Source organism: Podarcis raffonei, chromosome 17 (assembly GCF_027172205.1).
Source record: "Podarcis raffonei isolate rPodRaf1 chromosome 17, rPodRaf1.pri, whole genome shotgun sequence".
NCBI classification, from domain to species: domain Eukaryota; kingdom Metazoa; phylum Chordata; class Lepidosauria; order Squamata; family Lacertidae; genus Podarcis; species Podarcis raffonei.
In genome coordinates, this window is record NC_070618.1 from 36,277,471 (window position 1) to 36,296,374 (window position 18,904).

At 47.7% G+C, this 18,904-nt stretch overlaps 2 protein-coding genes across 3 annotated transcripts in view; both read left to right on the top strand.

Annotated features, from left to right (window-relative positions):
* TFE3 (transcription factor binding to IGHM enhancer 3) overlaps nucleotides 1–6,402 on the top strand; it is a 34,625-nt gene extending 28,223 nt beyond the window's left edge. Inside the window, 4 exon segments of the mRNA XM_053370638.1 lie at nucleotides 1,198–1,273; nucleotides 3,752–3,899; nucleotides 4,013–4,261; nucleotides 4,263–6,402. Coding sequence (XP_053226613.1) covers nucleotides 1,198–1,273; nucleotides 3,752–3,899; nucleotides 4,013–4,261; nucleotides 4,263–4,457 — 668 coding nt within the window. The 3' untranslated portion in view covers nucleotides 4,458–6,402.
* Nucleotides 6,403–10,429: 4,027 nt separating this feature from the next.
* Nucleotides 10,430–18,904, top strand: part of GRIPAP1 (GRIP1 associated protein 1) — a 68,676-nt gene continuing 60,201 nt past the window's right edge. For both annotated transcript variants that reach the window (XM_053370479.1, XM_053370480.1), the window contains exons 1-5: nucleotides 10,430–10,707; nucleotides 15,058–15,124; nucleotides 16,418–16,479; nucleotides 16,648–16,674; nucleotides 17,976–18,083. In XM_053370479.1, coding sequence (XP_053226454.1) covers nucleotides 10,666–10,707; nucleotides 15,058–15,124; nucleotides 16,418–16,479; nucleotides 16,648–16,674; nucleotides 17,976–18,083 — 306 coding nt within the window. In that variant the 5' untranslated portion in view covers nucleotides 10,430–10,665. The remainder of the gene's footprint in view (nucleotides 10,708–15,057; nucleotides 15,125–16,417; nucleotides 16,480–16,647; nucleotides 16,675–17,975; nucleotides 18,084–18,904) is intronic.

Here is an 18,904-nt window from a genome sequence, read left to right on the forward strand (position 1 = left end):
ATGGTGATGTGGAGGAACAAGGAGCTACTCAGGTCACTGAATTCCTGACTACTGGAAATATTATTGAGCAGTCTGCCTGGCACCTGAGACTTCACCAGCGGGGCTGCCTACATGCCAGGGCCAGATATAGGTTTGGTGAGGCCCTAAGCTACTGAAGGTAATGGGGCCCTTTATATGTCCAGCTGTCCTTTGTCAACAACAAATTGTCACTGTTTTTTGTGTTGAATATATGCTATATGGCAATTTATGGACCTAACAGGTATCTAAAGCCATTTGCACATAACAAATCGGAGCCTAGACAACACAAAACACTGTTGCTGTATGTAGGTATTATTTTATTTGTTTTTTATCCTATATTTTGGAAATGTACATCCAGGTTTTATCTTATACAGTGGTACCTCGGGTTACATACGCTTCAGGTTACATATGCTTCAGGTTACAGACACTTCAGGTTACAGACTCCGCTAACCCAGAAATAGTACCTTGGGTTAAGAACTTTGCTTCAGGATGAGAACAGAAATCGTCCAGCAACGGCGTGGCTGCAGCGGGAGGCCCCATTAGCTAAAGTAGTGCTCCAGGTTAAGAACAGTTTCAGGTTAAGAACGGACCTCCGGAATGAATTAAGTTCTTAACCCGAGGTACCAGTGTATTTTGGAAATGTACATCCAGTTTTTTTTCCTTTCAATTTTTTGGGGGCCCCCAAGAGAGTGGGGCCCTAAGCTATAGCTTGTTTAGCTTATACGTAAATCTGGCACTGCTACATGTTTACAAGCCTATCTTTATAACCATAAGGGCTGGAAGCCTGGGTTCTCTCTCAAAAGAAACCATTAGATCCTTGTGAAGCTGAATCTGGTGCCCAGTTCCACTTGGTTCTCTGCTTGTGTGGCATTTCAGGATACCCCCCAGTCCTGAATCCAGGGCTCATGCCAGTAAGGTATAGTTTGAGGTTTGGAGGTGTACCAGGCAGAGAGAAATACCTGGCTGACTTCGGACAAGGCACCGCTTTCTCTGCCCAGCCTACCTTATAGGGCTGTTGTAGGTTTAAATGAGTTGATCGAATGGCAAAATGCTTTGCTTTCTGGAAAGTGCTGTGGAAATGAGTTTTTTTGTGTTATTTTCTTAAACCAATAAAGATAACATGAGTAGCTGTGCTTTAATGATATCTAGTGCCACTTACGTTTCTCTCCTTCTTGGCAGTTGAGCGGCGGCGGCGGTTCAATATCAACGACCGTATCAAAGAGCTGGGGACTCTCATCCCCAAATCGAATGATCCGTAAGTATAGTAGATGAATGACAACTGCTCAGCACCATGAGATAAAGTCCTGTTGGGTGGCTGGGGGGGCGGGGATGCGTGGAGGAAGGCTGTGAGTTCCTCCCTTGAGAAGCCTGCAAGTGTAGGCCACCCTCTGTCAGCATGGCACCCTCTGGAAGTATTGGGCTACACCTCCAATAATAATAATAATAATAATAATAATAATAATAATAATAATAATAATATTTTATTTATAACCCACCCTTCCTGGTTCAAAAACCGGGCTCAGGGTGGCTAACAACAAATTTAAAACACTTAATTGTAAAAGCAGTATAAAATACAGTATAAAAACATGAATAACAAAAAAATTCAAAAATCAATTAGATAATCCCCAGGGCTAGCTGGCTGAATTGGTCCTACTTGGGCCAATGAGGAGGCCAGGGGAGTCTTAGCTGTGGGGTCTCAGAGTGGGTAATCTTTATAAAAGGGGAGGGGGAGGGAAGAAAAGGGAAATAAAAGATCAGGCTAAGTTCAAATTGAAAGCCAGGTGGAATAGCTCTGTCTTACAGGCCCTGTGGAAGGAAGTGAAATCCTGCAGGGCCCTGGTCTCCTGGGACAGAGCATTCCACCAGGTCAGAGCCATCACTGAGAAGGCCCTGGCCATGGTGGAGGATAATCTGACTTCCTTAGGGCCCGTGACCTCTAAACTATGGTTATTCATGGAACTTAAGGTCCTCTGCGGGGCATACCAGGAGAGGCGGTCTCGTAAATACGAGGGCCCTAAGCCACCATGAGCTGTGTTCACTGGGGCAGATGGGAGTTGTAATCCAAAATATCGGGGGGGGGGGCATCAGGCTGGTGGCAGTGCATTCATCCACCTTCTAACCGCTGTTGTATTCTAAATGTGTCTTAAGTACTGATAGTTTGCCTGTTTGGGTGGCAGGATTTTTTTTGTCCTTTGAGCTATATCTTACCAGTGTATACAGTGCTGAGTAGAATATATTGTATATATGTCTGTATACCCATGAAGACTTCATTCTCTGAATGCCTCTCCATATGTAGCCAGAATGATACCGTCTGCATAGAAGTGGGGAGGTGTCAGCAGGCTTGGTGCACCCCCAAAGTTGCAGAAGCTCCAAAATCTTTAGGATAAAATCCCTTGGGCAGCAGGGAAAGGAAAAACTCAGAAAACAACCCAATGAGGACTTGGCATGCCCAGTGGTCATGGAAACTGACTGACTGGCAGGGGGAGAGAAGGAAGGAAGGAATGGAGTATCCTGGCAGCAGGTAGGGAGCCTGCCAGCCACCCATGTACACACAGCAACATTTTGTGGGAGGTCCTACATTGCTTAGTCCACTAGCCATGATAACTAGGGCTGCAGATTCTAGGGCTGCCATCCTTTTGGTGCCCAGGGGCATCTGACTGTCCTGCTGTTGGAAGCAGGATACTGGACTCAACAAGACCTTGGTCCGGTAATTCTTCTTAATGTGTGTGTGTATGTATTGGAACGCACAGACCTTAATTTATGATGAGTTAAAAAAAAGTTTGGAAACATTTCTAAAAAGACCAGAGGCATTTCTGTTAAGTATTGTTGGCAGGGACATCCCAAATGCCTTTAGGGAGGTATTTTTATATGCAACGGCTGCAGCTTAGACTTTGGTGGCAAAGGGGTGGAAGGAAGAAGAAGTTCTGACAATAACGGATTGGCATAACAAGCTACAAGAATATGCTGAAATGGCGCAGTTGACAAATAGCCTGAGACGCAATTCAAAACAAAAATTTATGGAAAAGTAGGATAGATATAAGATATACGTTCAAAAATACAGTAAAGGTTCGCTGTCTGTGCTAGCATTCGATTGACGTTGGAGAGGGACGGAGTTGAGAAATAAGACCAAGGGTACATATTGATATAGGAATGTATTAGATAAAATGTAAAGAAATATACAAAAATAAGAGTACATTCATTTGTAAAAAAGGAATATGTAACAGGATAGACAGGAAGTCCAAAGTGTTGGTATATATATATATGATTCTGGAATAGTTTTTTGCCCTTGTTTTTTCTTTCTTTTTTCCCCTTTTAGTATATAAATTTTGTACAGTCATACCTTGGGTTGAAGAAGCTTCAAATTAAATATTTTCAGGTTCCGCTCTGCAGCGACCCGAAAGTAACAGAGCGTGTTACTTCCGGGTTTTGCCGCTTGCACATGCGCAGACGCTCAAAATGACGTCATGCGCATGCGCGGAAGCAGCGAAACGCGACCCACACACGCTCAGTTGTGTCTTACGTTTACTTCAGGATGCAAATGGGGCTCTGGAATGGATCCCGTTCGTATCCAGAAGTACCACTGTATACATGTTGAAAATTATAGTATAATAAGCCTTGCGATGTAATATGATAATGTTTACCGATGTAACGTAAGAACTTTAATAAATAAATAAAAGGAATGCACGGACCTTGCTTGCCCAGGTGACGAGCTCCTCTTCCCCCTCCTCCCTAGGGAGATGCGCTGGAACAAAGGAACCATCCTCAAAGCCTCGGTGGATTACATCCGGAAGCTGCAGAAAGAGCAGCAGCACTCGAAAGAGATGGAACTCCGGCAGCGCAAGCTGGAACAGGCCAACCGCAGCCTGCAGCTGCGAGTGCAGGTAGAGGAAGCGGGTGCCGTGCTCAGGAGTGGGTTGGGGTGGGGTGGGATGCAGAAGGTGTAGTTCAGGCATGCTGCTGGGTCTTACTCTCCCGTCTCTGGTCTCTTCCCCAGGAGCTGGAACTGCAGGTGCAGATGCACGGGCTGCCCTTGACTTCGGCACAGGGGCTTCTGAGTCAGCCCTTGGGAGGAGACCCGATTCCTTCCTTTGCAGAGTCCCTGGACCTGCCCTTCACAGCAGAGGAACTGGGGCTGGGCCTTGCTCTGGGGTCTGACGGAGGAGCCCTGCAGGATGTTCTCATGGACGATGGGACCGCTCTGTCCCCGCTGGGTGCCTCTGATCCGCTCCTCTCCTCCGTCTCGCCTGGCGCCTCCAAGGGCAGCAGCCGCCGTTCCAGTTTCAGCATGGAAGATGATTCGTGATGGCAGCGCTTGGGACTTTTCGGCAGTGGAAGAGGAGCTGGAGAAGGCTCCCGCCCTTACTCACCCTGCCCTGCTCCTGCTCTTGAGTATTCCTCTCCCTCAAATCTTGGAGGCTTTTCCCCCTCTGCTGCTATAGGCTGTGCCCCTTCCTTTCCCCGACATTCCATATTTTGGGAGAGCTTGAGCTGCTGCCTCTTTAGCAAGAGGGCTGTGGGAAAGAGGGCTTGCAGGGCCATATAGTACCAGTCCTCCCCTGGAGCAAGAGAAATAGGGTATCCCATCACAAAGTGAGGGACCCTAAGCCTTCTGGACCCAAGCTTCAGAAACTCTGGGAATAGTGGATTTTTGCGTTTCCCTAAACCTGCCATTTTAAACGTTATTAGGGCGTTTCTTTAACACTGTGTGAGGAGCGTCTAGCCACAAACCTGTTCATTCACTCCAACCCTCAGTTTGCATTCTTGCGCCTTTGCTGTATATAATTTGGGGAAATTAAGGTGGGAGAGAAGAAAGTGGCCTCCTTGCTTTTGCATAATTTAGAGGCACTCTCCCCTTTAAAAAAAGTTAGGTTTATTTTATATAGTTATCAGACGTTTTTTATTCATAACTCTCACCCTTTCTTGTTTAAGTCGGCAGATTCAACGTTTTATCAAAACTACCGCTTTTAATATTTTTTTTCTTCGTCTCTTTCCTTCAGTTCTGACCTGACCGCAGAAAAACTTGATTTTTGTCCCTTGTGACTTCTTTGTGGGCAAAGAAAGGGAGTGGGGTGCAGAGTCGGAAAAATCCGTGAAATAATGTTCTTGCTCATGTGGTTGCATTTAAGGGTACATTACTGCCACACAGCATTTAATTGTCACCCCTTGTTTGTTTCTTTTTTAATATAAATGAAGCTATAATCAAGTTTTTTTTATATACTCAAAAACTTTTTGCATACCAAATGGACATTAGGAGAAACAGAGAGCAAATGAGACTGTACTGTTTATTGAATCCACTAGTTTTTTAAAATACTGGAAGCAGGCTTCTATATGACCCAACTCTTTGTTGGGTGTAAAAGTGTGGCCGCAATTGCTGCAGAGACAATCATTTGGGCTCCAGTGTTACCCTCACCACTGTGTGAATGTGTGTGAACCCCCTCGAAACAGAAGTGGTCACCCAGGAGTAGCTGTCTCAAAATATTATCTAAAAGCACTAAGCTTTTATGGCTTTTTAGGGTAACTTGTGCCCCTCTAAGAAGTTATTAGATTCTACCTGCCGTCATCCCCGATCATTGGCCATCTTGGCTGCAGCTGATGGCAGTTTAAATCTAACAGCTTCTAGAGGGCTTTGGGTCTCTCCCGCACTTTAGAATTACAGCATAGTCTGAAGTCTGTGCTGGAAAATGGAATACCAGACGTCTGTCCTTCAGAAAGTGTAATTTTGGGTGGGATTTAACTAATGAGGCCTGTCCACAGAAGCCCAGTGCCCGAACCTCCATTTCTAATGTGAGGCTTTTCTTCATCTCATCCGCACATCCCATGAAATTGGCTCTGGGGAGGTTGGGAGAACTTCTGGAACAGTGGGCGGGAGATTGCTCCATCTGGCAAGCCAAAAAAGGAACAGTCACCTTAGCATGATGTTGAATTTCACCCTTTGAAACTGAGAAGAGCTGCCTTACTGGAGGTTGTCACTGGGTAGGAGGAAATATGGGTAGTTTCTAGGCTGGGACCTTTTTGAGCTGGAAATGAGGGTAACAGGAGTGAGTGTTCAATGTAAACCAGATGCTGTAGTGGTATTCCAGTGTGTGTAAGACGCAAGAGGACCGAGCGCAGAGGAAGTTGCAAAGATGAGATTAGGGCAAGTGGTCGTAGATCTTAAAAGGAGTAGAACTGGGTTCCATTAACTAAAGGTTGAGTCTGATTAAGGGGATGAAAGGGATAGAATTTCAGGCTGAGGGAAGGGGCTGGTTTTCCTGTTGTGGATTCTACACCCTCAGTGATGACCCAGATTGCACCTTCTGTCCTTTTACTTTGTATGTTTAAACATTCCCACTACCAGTACTAGAGGCTTCTAAACAAATAAACCAGCAATGACCATTTTCTATAGCTACTTTAGTACCTGTTTCCTCATTGTGTCGTGTGGAGAATTCAGTCATGAGTGTATATAAAGAGTTTTTCTCTCTGTTTTTAAAGCCACACTAAGCTGGATGTCATAAGATGGTGGGACTTTGGTGTTGCCATTCACCTAACCAGACCCTGTCAGCGGAAGTGTTGTGCTAAGACTTCTGCTTGCTCTATAGGGCTTTCCTCCCTTCTCTTCCTCCACCCCCATTGCTCCATGGAAGAGAAGGCCCCTTTGGCTCAGGGTGCTGGTCAGAAGATCCTCCAGAGCAGAGCATGGGGAAAGGGTTTTTTTTGGGGGGGAGGGGTCTTTCTGTCCTGCAAACTGAAATGCTTGACCAGATGGAATAAGAGGAAAAGAGTGATGCTGAATTCCACCCATGGTGCTGGATAAGGAGACTGCTACTCAGTTCAAAAGATGCTGTTAAGGCTTGCAGAAACCAGCAGCCATGAAGTTTGTACATACACCTTATTTTAGGCCAGGGATGGTCAGTTTTTGAATTTGCAGGAGTCGCTTGGTTACCCAGGGCAGCATTTCTCCACACCTTGATTGAAATTTTGGTATAGCTGAGGGTGGTGGGGCTTCCAATTTAGTATCTGGGTGCTGAACATTCTGGGAGTTGTATACTAAACCTAGACACAACAAAATGAGGGTCACTAATCCACAGTATACTTTTGCACTCGAGACTCCAATTCTGAGACCATACTGCTAAATACACATATATCTAGTCATGAAAGGTGTGCATCAGTACGACTTGTCACTTCTTTCAATTGTCACTCTCAGATAAGGATGTGGTAATTTCTCTTGCTACTTGTGAATATTTTATGGGGGAATGCTGCCAATCATACAGGTGGCAGATAACTGTGGTACAAGTACCTGAGGGCAAGTGCAGACCTAGCATTTAAAATCTCTTTGTGAGGTGAGACTGAATGAAAGAACTGCATATTATACACCACAGTCAGCTTGAAGCCATGTCTGTACTCTAGACTTCAAAAGGCTTAGCATTTTTTTTTATATGGCAGCCATACTGTGAAATATTGCACAGCTTATGCCAAACCATAGATACATACACATATATGTTTGTACATGTGTATTTTTATTGACATAAATCCTTCTTGAGAGGCAACAGAGTGCACCTCTACAGGTGAAATCAAACTACTGCATTTGCAGCACCAAAGTGACCTCCCTGGGGCACAAGCTTGTATGGAAGTCCAGGGCTGCCCAGATGACAACACCCTCCTCTTTGCCTCGCTGATGTGGACCAAACGAAAGCAGAGGAATACGTTAGGCATCAGCTTGGCTGCAAGAGTTTCTGGAAGGAGGTGTACAAAGCACCATCCAGCCACCTTTGTGTAGGGCTTTACTCCTTAACCTTTTCTTCTCCTGAATATATCCTGCAAGGCAGCAGAGGTTTAGGATCTGTTTTCCAGGTTGGCGAACCCCATTTGCTCCCCACTTCCCTCTACAGCATGTGCAGAAACCGCCTTCTTGACCGTCGGACCCATGATGGTTCTCGTCCATCTGCCAGAGCCTGTCTTCACATGCAGGGGAAGCCCCAAGGGTTTGAGACTCATTGGCTCGCTTCACCTGGTTTAACCAGCCAGTCAAAGCTGCTTCCTGGGATGTAGCTGCCGGTGCATGCTGACAGCTTCTAGGAGCCACAGGTAAGAGCCAAGTGCAGGGCGGAGACCAAAGGTGGACAAAATGACCCAGGAGTAGGAAGTGTCACCCACCAGAGGTAGTACCCCTCCCCTAACAACCCTCCCAACCCATTTATGTATTTGTATATATTATATACATACATATGTACATACATACATACACATGTATGTATATACATGCATACACATGTATGTTATGTATATACATACATACATACATACATACATAGTGTCAGAGGCTCAGGAGCAGAAGCACAGGGGAGAGAGCAAATAGAGAGCGGAGGAGAGGAATCCGAGGGGAGCGTAGGGGAATATGACAGTGACCCGAGAGATTCCATGAGCTTCTCCAGCGAATCAGAAGATTCCCAGAAGGGGGCGCCTATGGTAAGGGCAAGGGGGGTCCCAGGGGGGACGCTCCAGAAACAAGGGGCCAGCGGGGACTCCCAAGGGAGCAGCGGAGGATCAGGACCAGTTCCCCCACCAGAGCACAGTGGGGGGGGGAAGAGTCACATGAGTCAGGACCAGCCTCTCCTCCAGCGGGGGGAGAAGATGAGTCAGGGATAACCACGCCCCCATCGGAAAGTGGGGAAACGGAGGGAAGGCCGGGTCCAGCTAGCCTCCCCGAAGGAGGGAGCAGTGACACAAGTGTAACGGTCAGAAGGAAAGTGGGAGGCTGCGCGCGCGCGCGCGCCAAGTTCAAATGTGTAGGAGTGCGGGACAGCAGAAGACCCGGATTGGGAGCCAGGTCCAAAGGCCCGAAGGAGGGAGGGGGAAGAGTCAGGGGACTCAGCGTCAGAGGAGTCTAGGAAGAGTGAGACTCTGACTAGCAGGCGGACCCAGAGAAGGAAGGAACAGAGGAAGAGGTGGAGTAAGGCTAGAATCTTAAACTGGTGTCAGGGGGGAGGAGATTCAGATGGAGCTTCGGCGGTCTAAGGTACAGACGTAGCGTTGCACGCTGCGTGTGTGGAAGTGAAACTGAACTTCAATAAAGACTTTTATACTAAAGAAAGAAGCAGCGTTGGTCTTGTGTGAGCTGGGACCTTGGGCAGCGCTGACACATACATACCCCCCCAATGGCCTCACTCTGCTGCCAGGCAGCTTCTAGTGCTTCTGCAAGAATAACCCGACGGCAGCAACTATAATCATGTCTTAAACTCTCCTATCCAAGGGCAACCAACCTCCACTGACTGAAAGCCGCTCTAGGAGGGAAATGTGCCTGGTCTCCATGGAGCTGACTTCTGCTTCGTGTGAACGTATCTTCCTCTCCCTGACAACACTGTAAATTGTTGTTGTTTTCTTTAATTCTTTGCGGGAGGGGCCGGAGGAATACGGGAATAAGGAGGTAAGAGTCTAGTAGTTTTCCTAATCTCTGAGAATTCTCCTTGCAATAGTTCTACGCCGCTCGCTTCCTAAAAAATGTCCACTAAGAGAGAGAAAAAGAAATTGGGAGAAAAGCAATGACAAACCTAGACAGCATCTTAAAAAGCAGAGACATCACCTTGCCGACCAAGGCTTGTATTGTTATGGTGCTGGAGGAGACTCTTGAGAGTCCCATGGACTGCAAGAAGATCAAACCTATCTATTTTTAAGGAAATCAGCCCTGAGTGCTCACTGGAAGGACAGATCCTGAAGCTGAGGCTCCAGTACTTTGGCCACCTCATGAGAAGAGAAGACTCCCTGGAGAAGACACTGATGCTGGGAAAGATGGAGGGCACAAGGAGAAGGGGACGACAGAGGACGAGATGGTGGGACAGTGTTCTGGAAGCTACCAACATGAGTTTGACCAAAGTGCGGGAGGCAGTGGAAGACAGGAGTGCCTGGTGTGCTCTGGTCCAGGGGGTCACGAAGAGTCGGACACGACTAAACAAGAGAGAGAGATATATTAAAAGGATGGAGCTTGACGACCCTCGTCTGCTTCCAGTCAGGCCAGGAGGGCTGCGGTGCCTCCGCCCTCCGCTGAAAGGGGGGCTGTGGAAAGCGCCGAAATCTATACAAGAGCGCGGGCCTCTTGTGGGCTCCGCCGCGGCCTCTTCCACCTCCGCCCCGTCATCCGGCTCCGCGTCTTAAGGCGCAGGGAAAGGAGCGCGCAGCTTCCCCCCTGAGCCAGTGGCCTCCGCACTTTCTCTTTCCCCCGCTCCATCCCATAATACGGACTGGCGGGGAAGAGCAGAAGCGCGAAGAGTTAAGCTGCCTCCTGGCCTCTTGGTCATCTTCGCTCGTCGCGCTTCTCCTCCTTCTCCGCGCTTCCGGTCTTCGGCACCTCTATGCTCCCTTACTTCCGGTATCCGGCCCGTCTACCTTTCCCACTTCCGGCCTCCAGGCGCCTTTCCCTCTTCCCCCCGCCCTCGCTCATGCCGCTCTGCTTCCGGTGGGAGTGGGGAGGGAGGAGAGAGCGAGAGCGAGAGAGACTGAAACCCCCCATTCAGAGCGTTCCTCTTCCCGGCTTCCTCTCTATGATCTCCTCTTAAAGCCATCCCGGGCCGGGCGGGGGCGGGGCTTCTCCCCCTCCTCCTCCCCCGCCTTCCCTCCTCCTCTCGTGGGTCGAACCAAGCAGGATCCGAACCGGGGGCCGGAGGGGGAGGGAAGATGGCGCAGGCCTTGTCTGAGGAGGAGTTCGAGCGCATGCAGGTGCGTATGGCCGGGCGGCCTGGCTGGCTAGTGCGGTGGGTGGGGAGCGGGGCGGGGCGGGGCGTTGGGAGGAACAGCACCCAGTGGGTGTCATGAGCGCGGGGTGGGGGTGGGTGTCGTTGAAACTATTCAGGGCTGGTGGGGGGTCCAGTTGCCATTATGATTTTTGGGGGGGGGCAGGATAGAGGTGCAGAGAGGGGTGATGCCTGAAGATTTGAGGCTGGGGGCCAGAACTGGGTGGGAGCTGTTATTATTTGTTTATTAAATCTGTATAGCACCTTTCACCCCAAGATCATCCATAAAGAGAACCTAAATACATAAAGATAAAACCCCAATAACAAACCAACAACGCCCCCCCAAATGCATATTTAAAAGGCTGTAGATTGTTTAATCAAAGGGACGCGGGTGGCGCTGTGGGTTAAACCACAGAGCCTAGGGTTTGCCGATCAGAAGGTCACCGGTTCGAATCCCCATGACGCTCCCGTTGCTCAGTCCCTGCTCCTGCCAACCTAGCAGTTCGAAAGCACATAAAAGTGCAAGTAGATAAATAGGTACCACTCTGGCGGGAAGGTAAATAGTGTTTCCGTGCGCTGCTTTGGTTCGCCAGAAGCGGCTTAGTCATGCTGGCCACATGACCCAGAAGCTAATGGTCACCGACTCTGGGGTTGCCGCGCTCATCTTGCTTTATTGGCCGAGGGAGCCAGCGTACAGCTTCCGCGTCATGCTGCTAATGGTCAGGGGTCCCTTTACCTTTACCTAGATTGTTTAATCAGTTGTGTGATATATATGTGTGTGTGTGCGTTTGCTGCATTTGTTCTTTCAGGTTTATGGTTAAAAACGCATTAGGTCAGGGCTGAGGAGCCTGTGGTCCTCTAGATGAGCCTTTCCCAAGCTTAGGTCCCCCGGTGTTGTTCGACTACAACTCTCATAATCCCTAGCCAGCAGGAAGAGTGGTCAGGGATGATGGGAGTTGTGGTCCAACAACATCTGGGAACTGTCCTCATCTTGCCCGCCAGGTTGAGAACGGCTGCTCTAGATATTTCTGGATTGCAGCTCCCATTTTCCCTGACCACTGAGTGTTCCAGCTGGGGCTGGAATTCAAGAAGATCTGGAGGGCCACAGGTTCCCCACTTGTGCCTTAAATGCATCCCTAAAATTTTAACGTTCATAAGCCAGCTCTTGGCCTGTGGGAATTATCAAACACAGTACTTTTGAATTGGCAGCCTCTGCTGATGTTTGCTTTAAACCTTTCGGTCTGCTTTCTGTTGCCTCCCCCAAAATTATCATTGGCAAATTCTCACATGAACTGAAAATAAATTTATTTATTTTAATTTATATATTGCCCTTCATCAAAAGATCTCAGGATGGTTCACAATTTTTTTTAAATAAAAAAACCCATCCTTTTCGTGGCTTCCTGTCTGTGGAATTGTCACCTCCTCTGAACTAAGCTGAGCACCAACACTGACGTTGTTAAAAACCCATGTTCAAAACCAACTTATTTTCTCTGGCCTTCACTGGCCGTTACTGCCAGCATTGTGCATTCTTTTTTACGATCTTGTCATTTCAGATGGAAGGCGGTATCTAAATATTTTAAAGAAATAAAGTAGAATAAACATGCTTCCCCCAACCCACCCTACCATGCTCCAACTCTACTTTTGCCTCCCCACCTGTTGCAGGACTTGCTGGCCTTCTGTATACTAAGAGACAAAGAGAACGAAGAATGGAGTTCCTTTGCCCTTTAAATCGTGTGGGGAATCTTTGGTCCTCAAGATGGTGCTGAATTACAACTCCATCAACCTCAGCAAGTATGGCCAATGGCCAGGGATAATGGAAGTTGTAGTCCAGCAACACCTGGAGGATCAAACCTTCTTCACATCTGTTTTAAATAGTTGTAGAAGAGGGGATTCTAGCTCAGTTCATCCCTGCAGGGGAAGCAGTGTCACGTCCTCCTTTGCTTTCTTCTCTTGCTGCTGCTTTCCTCATTTGTTTCCCCTCTGGCTGCCCTGGAACCCAAGAAGATCAGGCCAAAGGCCCATCTAGTCCAGTACCCTGTTTCCAGAGTGGCCAAGCAGATATCAGTGGGAAGTCTGCAAGCAGGACCTGAGAACTGCCCCCTTGTGATTCCTAGCAACTGGTATTCGAGACGTAATACTTGCAACCTTGGAGGTTGAACATAGTCAGTAGCCCTTCCTGATTCACTGCTGAGAGTTTCAGCCACGCTGCTTTACTTTTGAAGCATGAAAAATGGTGAATGAAGTTCCCATTCTCCAGTTGCTTTTATAAAAGAAGAGATCAAACAATAAAACTGTTAGCACATTTGGAAACCTAAGCAGGGTCTGGCATGGCTTCAAATTGGATGAGATTCCTGCATCGTAGCGCGTTGGATCACAGGTTGCTTTTCCAGAGTGCATAAGGGCCCATTGGTCCTTGATTAATCACATGCACAGTGGAGAATTTTACCTGTGAAGGGGCATGTTAATTTCACTGTAAGGGTGCTGCCTGTTTCCGCAAGTAGATTTTTGATGTATACGAGGGAACCTGTAGCCCTACAGATGATCTTGTACTCCAACTCCAATCAGCCCCAGCCACCAGAGCCAGTGGTCGGGGATGATGGGAAGTGTAGTCCAACAGCAAGGTTCCCCGTTCCTGATGAATATAACACAGTAAGAAACTTGGTCCACTTCATTTTGTTTTAGGACCTTGAGGGAGTCAGTTCAGTGTCAGGAGAAACCAGCTAGCAATGAAAGGAGCCATGGAGGGGGTTTGTCATGTGATAAGCACAAGGACTCTTTCTGCCCTGTTCCAGACTTGGTTATGTTGACTTTCTGATACCTGCAGCAACTCTTTCCAGCACTCAAACAATGTATGCTTTTTGCTTTGCTGCTGAAACACAACTATCTCTTGTGGGGAAGAAGGCAGCTGATACAGTGATTTCTTTCACAGATCAAAAACATATGCAAGTTGTGGGGTGTGCTGTTGTGAGGGAACAGAGTTAAGACTATAAAGCAGGAGTGGGAAAACCTGTGACCATCCAGTGTTCCTGGGCTACAACTCCCATTAGCCCTGACCATTGGCTCTGCTGTCTGGGCTTGATGGGTGTTGTTTGAGTACAACCTCTGGAGTTCCCCAGAAAGTCCCCAGCTCTGAACTCCTGGGTGAAATATGGCTGACTGTGTGGTGTTTGGCACCTCGTCCCACAATCTCAGACTCACTTATTGGTGGCCAGAAAAACTAGTTGCTATCAAGGCTTTCAATGCCAAAACAGCCATCCCCAAGCTGGTGCCCTCCCCTCCGGGTGTTTTGGAGTGTTGGTTTTAATGTGGGGAAGGTGTTGTCTGTCTCTTTGGTAGTAATTCACTTTGGGTTGCCCTGGGCAAGATAAAGCAACTTAACAAATTTAACCCAGGGGTTAGGGACGATGGGAGCTTTGGCCACAAGGAGGGAAAGGCTGCATTCAAGAATAACAAATGGGGGAAACTGATGCAGACATATGGAAGGCTGATGGCAGTCTTTCCATTTCTTCCAGATTGCTGTATCCATATCCCCCATCTCAAACTCCATGGTAGACATGTATATTACACTTATCCTGAAACAGGAAACGGACTTATTATCTGTTAAAAATTATAGGCCGATCTCTTAATGGATTATAAGCTGTTTGCAATTATATTAGCACACCGCATGAAAGTGGTATTAAAGGATATAATTCACCAAGACAAGGCCAGATTTCTTCCAGGCCATCAGTTGAAAGACAATATAAGGAATACAACTAAAATAATAGAATATCTGGAGGTGAGAAATGAAAAGTAAGGGGCATTGATGTTTATAGATGCATAGAAGGCCTTTGATAATGTTTCATGGACCTTTATGAAGAAGTCTATAGAGATGATGAGCTTTGGAGAGTCATTTCTTAAATGGGTGGTTACTGAGATCGGGTTAAGTCCTTGAACTGTTACTACTACTAGTACTACTACTTTTTACTATGATGATGAGACTCTTCTCAGGGTTGTGGGTTTGAGTCCCATGTTGGACAAAATATTCCTACATTGCAAGGGGTTGGACTAGATGACACTTTTGGTCCCTTCCAACTGTATGATTCTATGATTTCTGGGCTTCACCTCTGCAAAATGAGAGCAATGCAGGCTTATTTCCTAAAGGCTGAGGACAGATGAAATAAGATTTGGATTACATTGTCCACAATTCAAAAAGCGTCCCACGCATTGTTTCCCAAGGAACTCGTGTTCCTGGTTTGAGCAGTGGAGAAAGCCCTGGGCTCTTGTCCACAAACCTGGCCAGAGTTCTGCATTGACTGACCCTGCCAGCTTCTTCATTCTTTACTGTTTCTCTTGCTAGGCTCAGCTACTGGAACTTCGGACTCAGAATTACCAGCTTTCTGACGAACTCCGCAAAAACACTGCTGGTAAGAAGCGCACCTTTCCCTGCCAGCCCCCTTGAAACTGCCAGTATCTCTGGTTACTGGGTACAGCATGCTGTTCACAGGCTTCTGTGTTCTGCAACTGAGATTAAAGCAGCAGTTCTCAACCTGTGGGTCCCCAGATGTTGTTGGACTGCAACTCCCATCATCCCTGAGCTCTGGCCTTGCTAGCTAGGGGTGATGAGAGTAGTAGTTCAACAACATCTGGGGACCCACAGGTTGGGAAAGGCTGGATTAAAGTATCACAATCACCTTGACTCCTATTTATTTATGTTAATAGTTGCACACATGTAGCGTGTGCTCTGTTCTGTGTTTTACAACAGAACTGTTGTAGAGTCTGGAATTTTAAGGAAAATAATGGTTGCAGGAGGAAAACATTAAGTAGGAGTGGCATTTTCTGTACACACCAGGCTACCTGCATGCTGTGGCTTTGTTGGAGCGCAAAAAAAACAAAAAGGAAGGGGTGGGTGGGATCTGGTGTTGACCACAGAATTCAGCTTTCATTAAAAACCACCAGTAGTCCATATGATTGCAAAGGCATGCTTGGAAGTGTATAGGCAATGCCTGGTGAAATTGTAGAAGTGAAGCAAATTGCCAAATCACCTTTCCTGTGGTCAGAGGGTTGGGTGTTGGTGCCCTAACCAGCCTCTTACCTTCCTATAAGTAGCAGAAGCAGGATAAATTATACTGAAGTTCCAGGGGCTTGCCAGTCCCCCCTCATCCTTTGACAAGGGATGAAGAGGTTGCCAAACAGACAACTTCCCTCTCCAGCTTGAAGCTCTCTAGCCTTGCCATCAGATAGGAAGTGGGGTTCCACCTCAGCTGATCGCTACTGGCATCCTCTTTCATCCTTTGTTCTTCTTTTGCTGGTTTCGCCTTCCTTAACATGACTGGCTGACTGCTCTCTGTGCACTGTTGGAAGGCCTAACGCCTTTCTATGCCTTCTTACCTCTTGTGAAACTTTCCCCTGACACTCCCGTTTGGCTGTGCTGCTACCGTGCTCCCTGAGCCTGTGGCCTCTTTGTCATTTCCAATGACCAGGAAAGACATCTCACTGCAGCAGAAACATATGCACACTCTGCTTCTGAAATGCGGTTACAAGAGAGGACACGAAACTTGCTCTTTTATATGCATGTATTTAAAATGTTGAGATTCGAGTTCTGTGTCAGATACCAGAGTTCATGTCGTGTTCTACAAGTACAGAATCATAGAAAACCAGCGGCCCTCTCTCTAAAGTACTTCTTCAGTTCTGATCCTTTGTTCCTTTGGTATTTTTAGAATTAAATGGTCTTCGGCAACGGGTGACCTATTTGGATAAGGAATTTACCAAAGCTCAGAAGGTAACGTTCTTCATTGCAGTGGATGTGTGGGAGGGAGTGGGGGAACCACATGGGAGCAAGTGGGTACACCCTGCCATAGAAATAATTGAGTCTGACCCTGGGGTGTAATGATAACTGTTTTCCCACCTTCCTATTGATGTATAATTAACCAATTTCTCTCTTTCCCAGGCTCTGAATAAGAGCAAGAAGGCTCAGGTAAGGCTTCTTGCATGTGTTGCTTGCTGTGGGTGTTCCCAGTTATCATCCTGCCAAGGTCAGCTCCATCTCTCCCACCAACACCTGTCGTTTGATCATCCATCTATCAATCAATGGTTTGGGGAGCACCTCCAGCTTGTGGGCCTATCTGAGCCCACCAGGTCCCCCCATTTAGCCCAGCTGTTTTCGCCAGACCACACTAGCAGGCATCTGGGTAGGGTGACCAACCCTTTCCACCTGTCAAACTTGGCCTAGAGGTGAGGTGGCGGGAGATCCAGTTGATGTGCCCCTGCTCTGCAAGGCCTCCTTTCCCCCTGATGAAGGTCCGTCTCCCCATACGTTGGGAGTATCAATAACCTAAGCTGAGGTGGAAGCAGCCCTACCCCCCAGAAAAAAAACTGATTTCCTTACCCAGCCCATCTCCACCCCAGATCTTGAAAACGTTCTAGCATTCTGGGAAGATGGGCCATTTGAAGATTCAGGATATAGTGACACAGCTACTTTTTGTGTCATTATATCTGGCTCTAAGTGTCAAGTAGGGACGTGGGTGGCGCTGTGGGTTAAACCACTGAGCCTAGGACTTGCCAATCAGAAGGTTGGCAGTTCGAATCCCTGTGATGGGGTGAACTCCCGTTGCTCGTCCCTGCTCCTGCCAACCTAGTTCAACCTAGTTCGAAAGCACGCCAAAGTGCAAGTAGATAAATAGGTACCACTCTGGTGGGAAGGTAAACGGCGTTTCCGTGTGCTGCTCTGGTTCGCCAGAAGCGGCTTAGTCATGCTGTACGCCGGCTTCCTCGGCCAGTAAAGAGAGATGAGCACCGCAACCCCAGAGTCGGCCACGACTGGACCTAATGGTCAGGGGTCCCTTTACCTTTACCTTTAAGTGTCAAGTAGGGAAAAGATCTGGGAACTGGTAGTGGACACTTGAGGTAGGAATAATGCCTTCCAAACATCTTCCACTAAATGTAGAAGGGGGGTCGGGTTTTCCTCCTCCCTCCCTCCCTTCCAGTTACACCCTTGTCCAGTCAAGTACCTCTGCTACCTATCCTATAGGTTGTCGCACTCTGCCTATGAGTAAGTACCACTTGCCTAGGGCTGAGTGGCTCTGTATGTTACTGGGAGAAAGGCAGGAAGCTAACAGGAAGATAGTAAGTAGGGGCATTTCCTCTTGTGGTTGGGAAACAAGCAAACAAATCATCTGCTTGTGGATTAGGTGCCGGCCCCTAGTGGAGGGACGATGAGCACCGCAGGGCTTACGTCTGTCTTTGAGGTATCATTAAATTCTCTCTTTCCCCCCACAGGAGGTGGATGCCTTGCTTAGTGAAAATGAAATGCTTCAGGGAAAACTGCACAGCCAGGAGGATGACTTCAGGCTGCAAAATAGCACTCTCATGCAGGAGCTGTCCAAGGTACTTGACTGCTGAAGTTGCTTCTGCAGTAGCACTTGGGGCCTACCAGGGGGCGCTGCTGTGAGGCATAATATGGCATTGAGCATTGCTGATGAGCCACCCAGAATTCTGGCACGGACGTTCACAGGAGCACAAGAATCACACTGTTGTCAGAACACAGTAGGCTAACTGTGTATATGATGCTGTATTTTTAGTCTTCCATCCACAGCTGTGGCCACAAGGAGATACTTCCTCCTCCCAGATCTTGTGTCCCCCTACACTGGGGGGGGATTATAAATAAAATTTATTATTATTATTATTATTACACCCTTTTTCATGGGGACCACAGCTTAACAAAATAGGGTGCCAGACAGAGAGCATGGTAGATGTGCCAAAGGACCAGCTGTCAAGAGCTGTCTACCTGATTGCTTGGCTTTCTTTGGGTTTATGAAATAATATATTTTACTCCTGTGCCCCAGCTGGGCAGTCAGACTGGTAGGTGGCACCAGTACAGGGTTTCACCTCCCCTCCTCCCTCCCCATAGCGTGTTGCTTGAGTCATGGAGACCGAGTTACTGAATGCTTTCTGTGTGGGAGGCACCTTGTTAGCCGCAGCGTTACTGTAATTTGGATAGTGTGGGTTAATTAATGTGGGCAGGAGTTTTTGATACAATCATGGGTTTATTTCCAGACCTGTGAAGTTGGAGCTGTTGCAGCCCTTACCTGCACCCTTCCAAAGAACAGTTGGGAGCAAAAGAGCTGTGCAGTCGTCATGCTGGAACAGGGCTGGCTCCAACGACTGTTCTTTGGAAGAGTGCAGGTAGCCGTTGCTTCCTCTGGGAA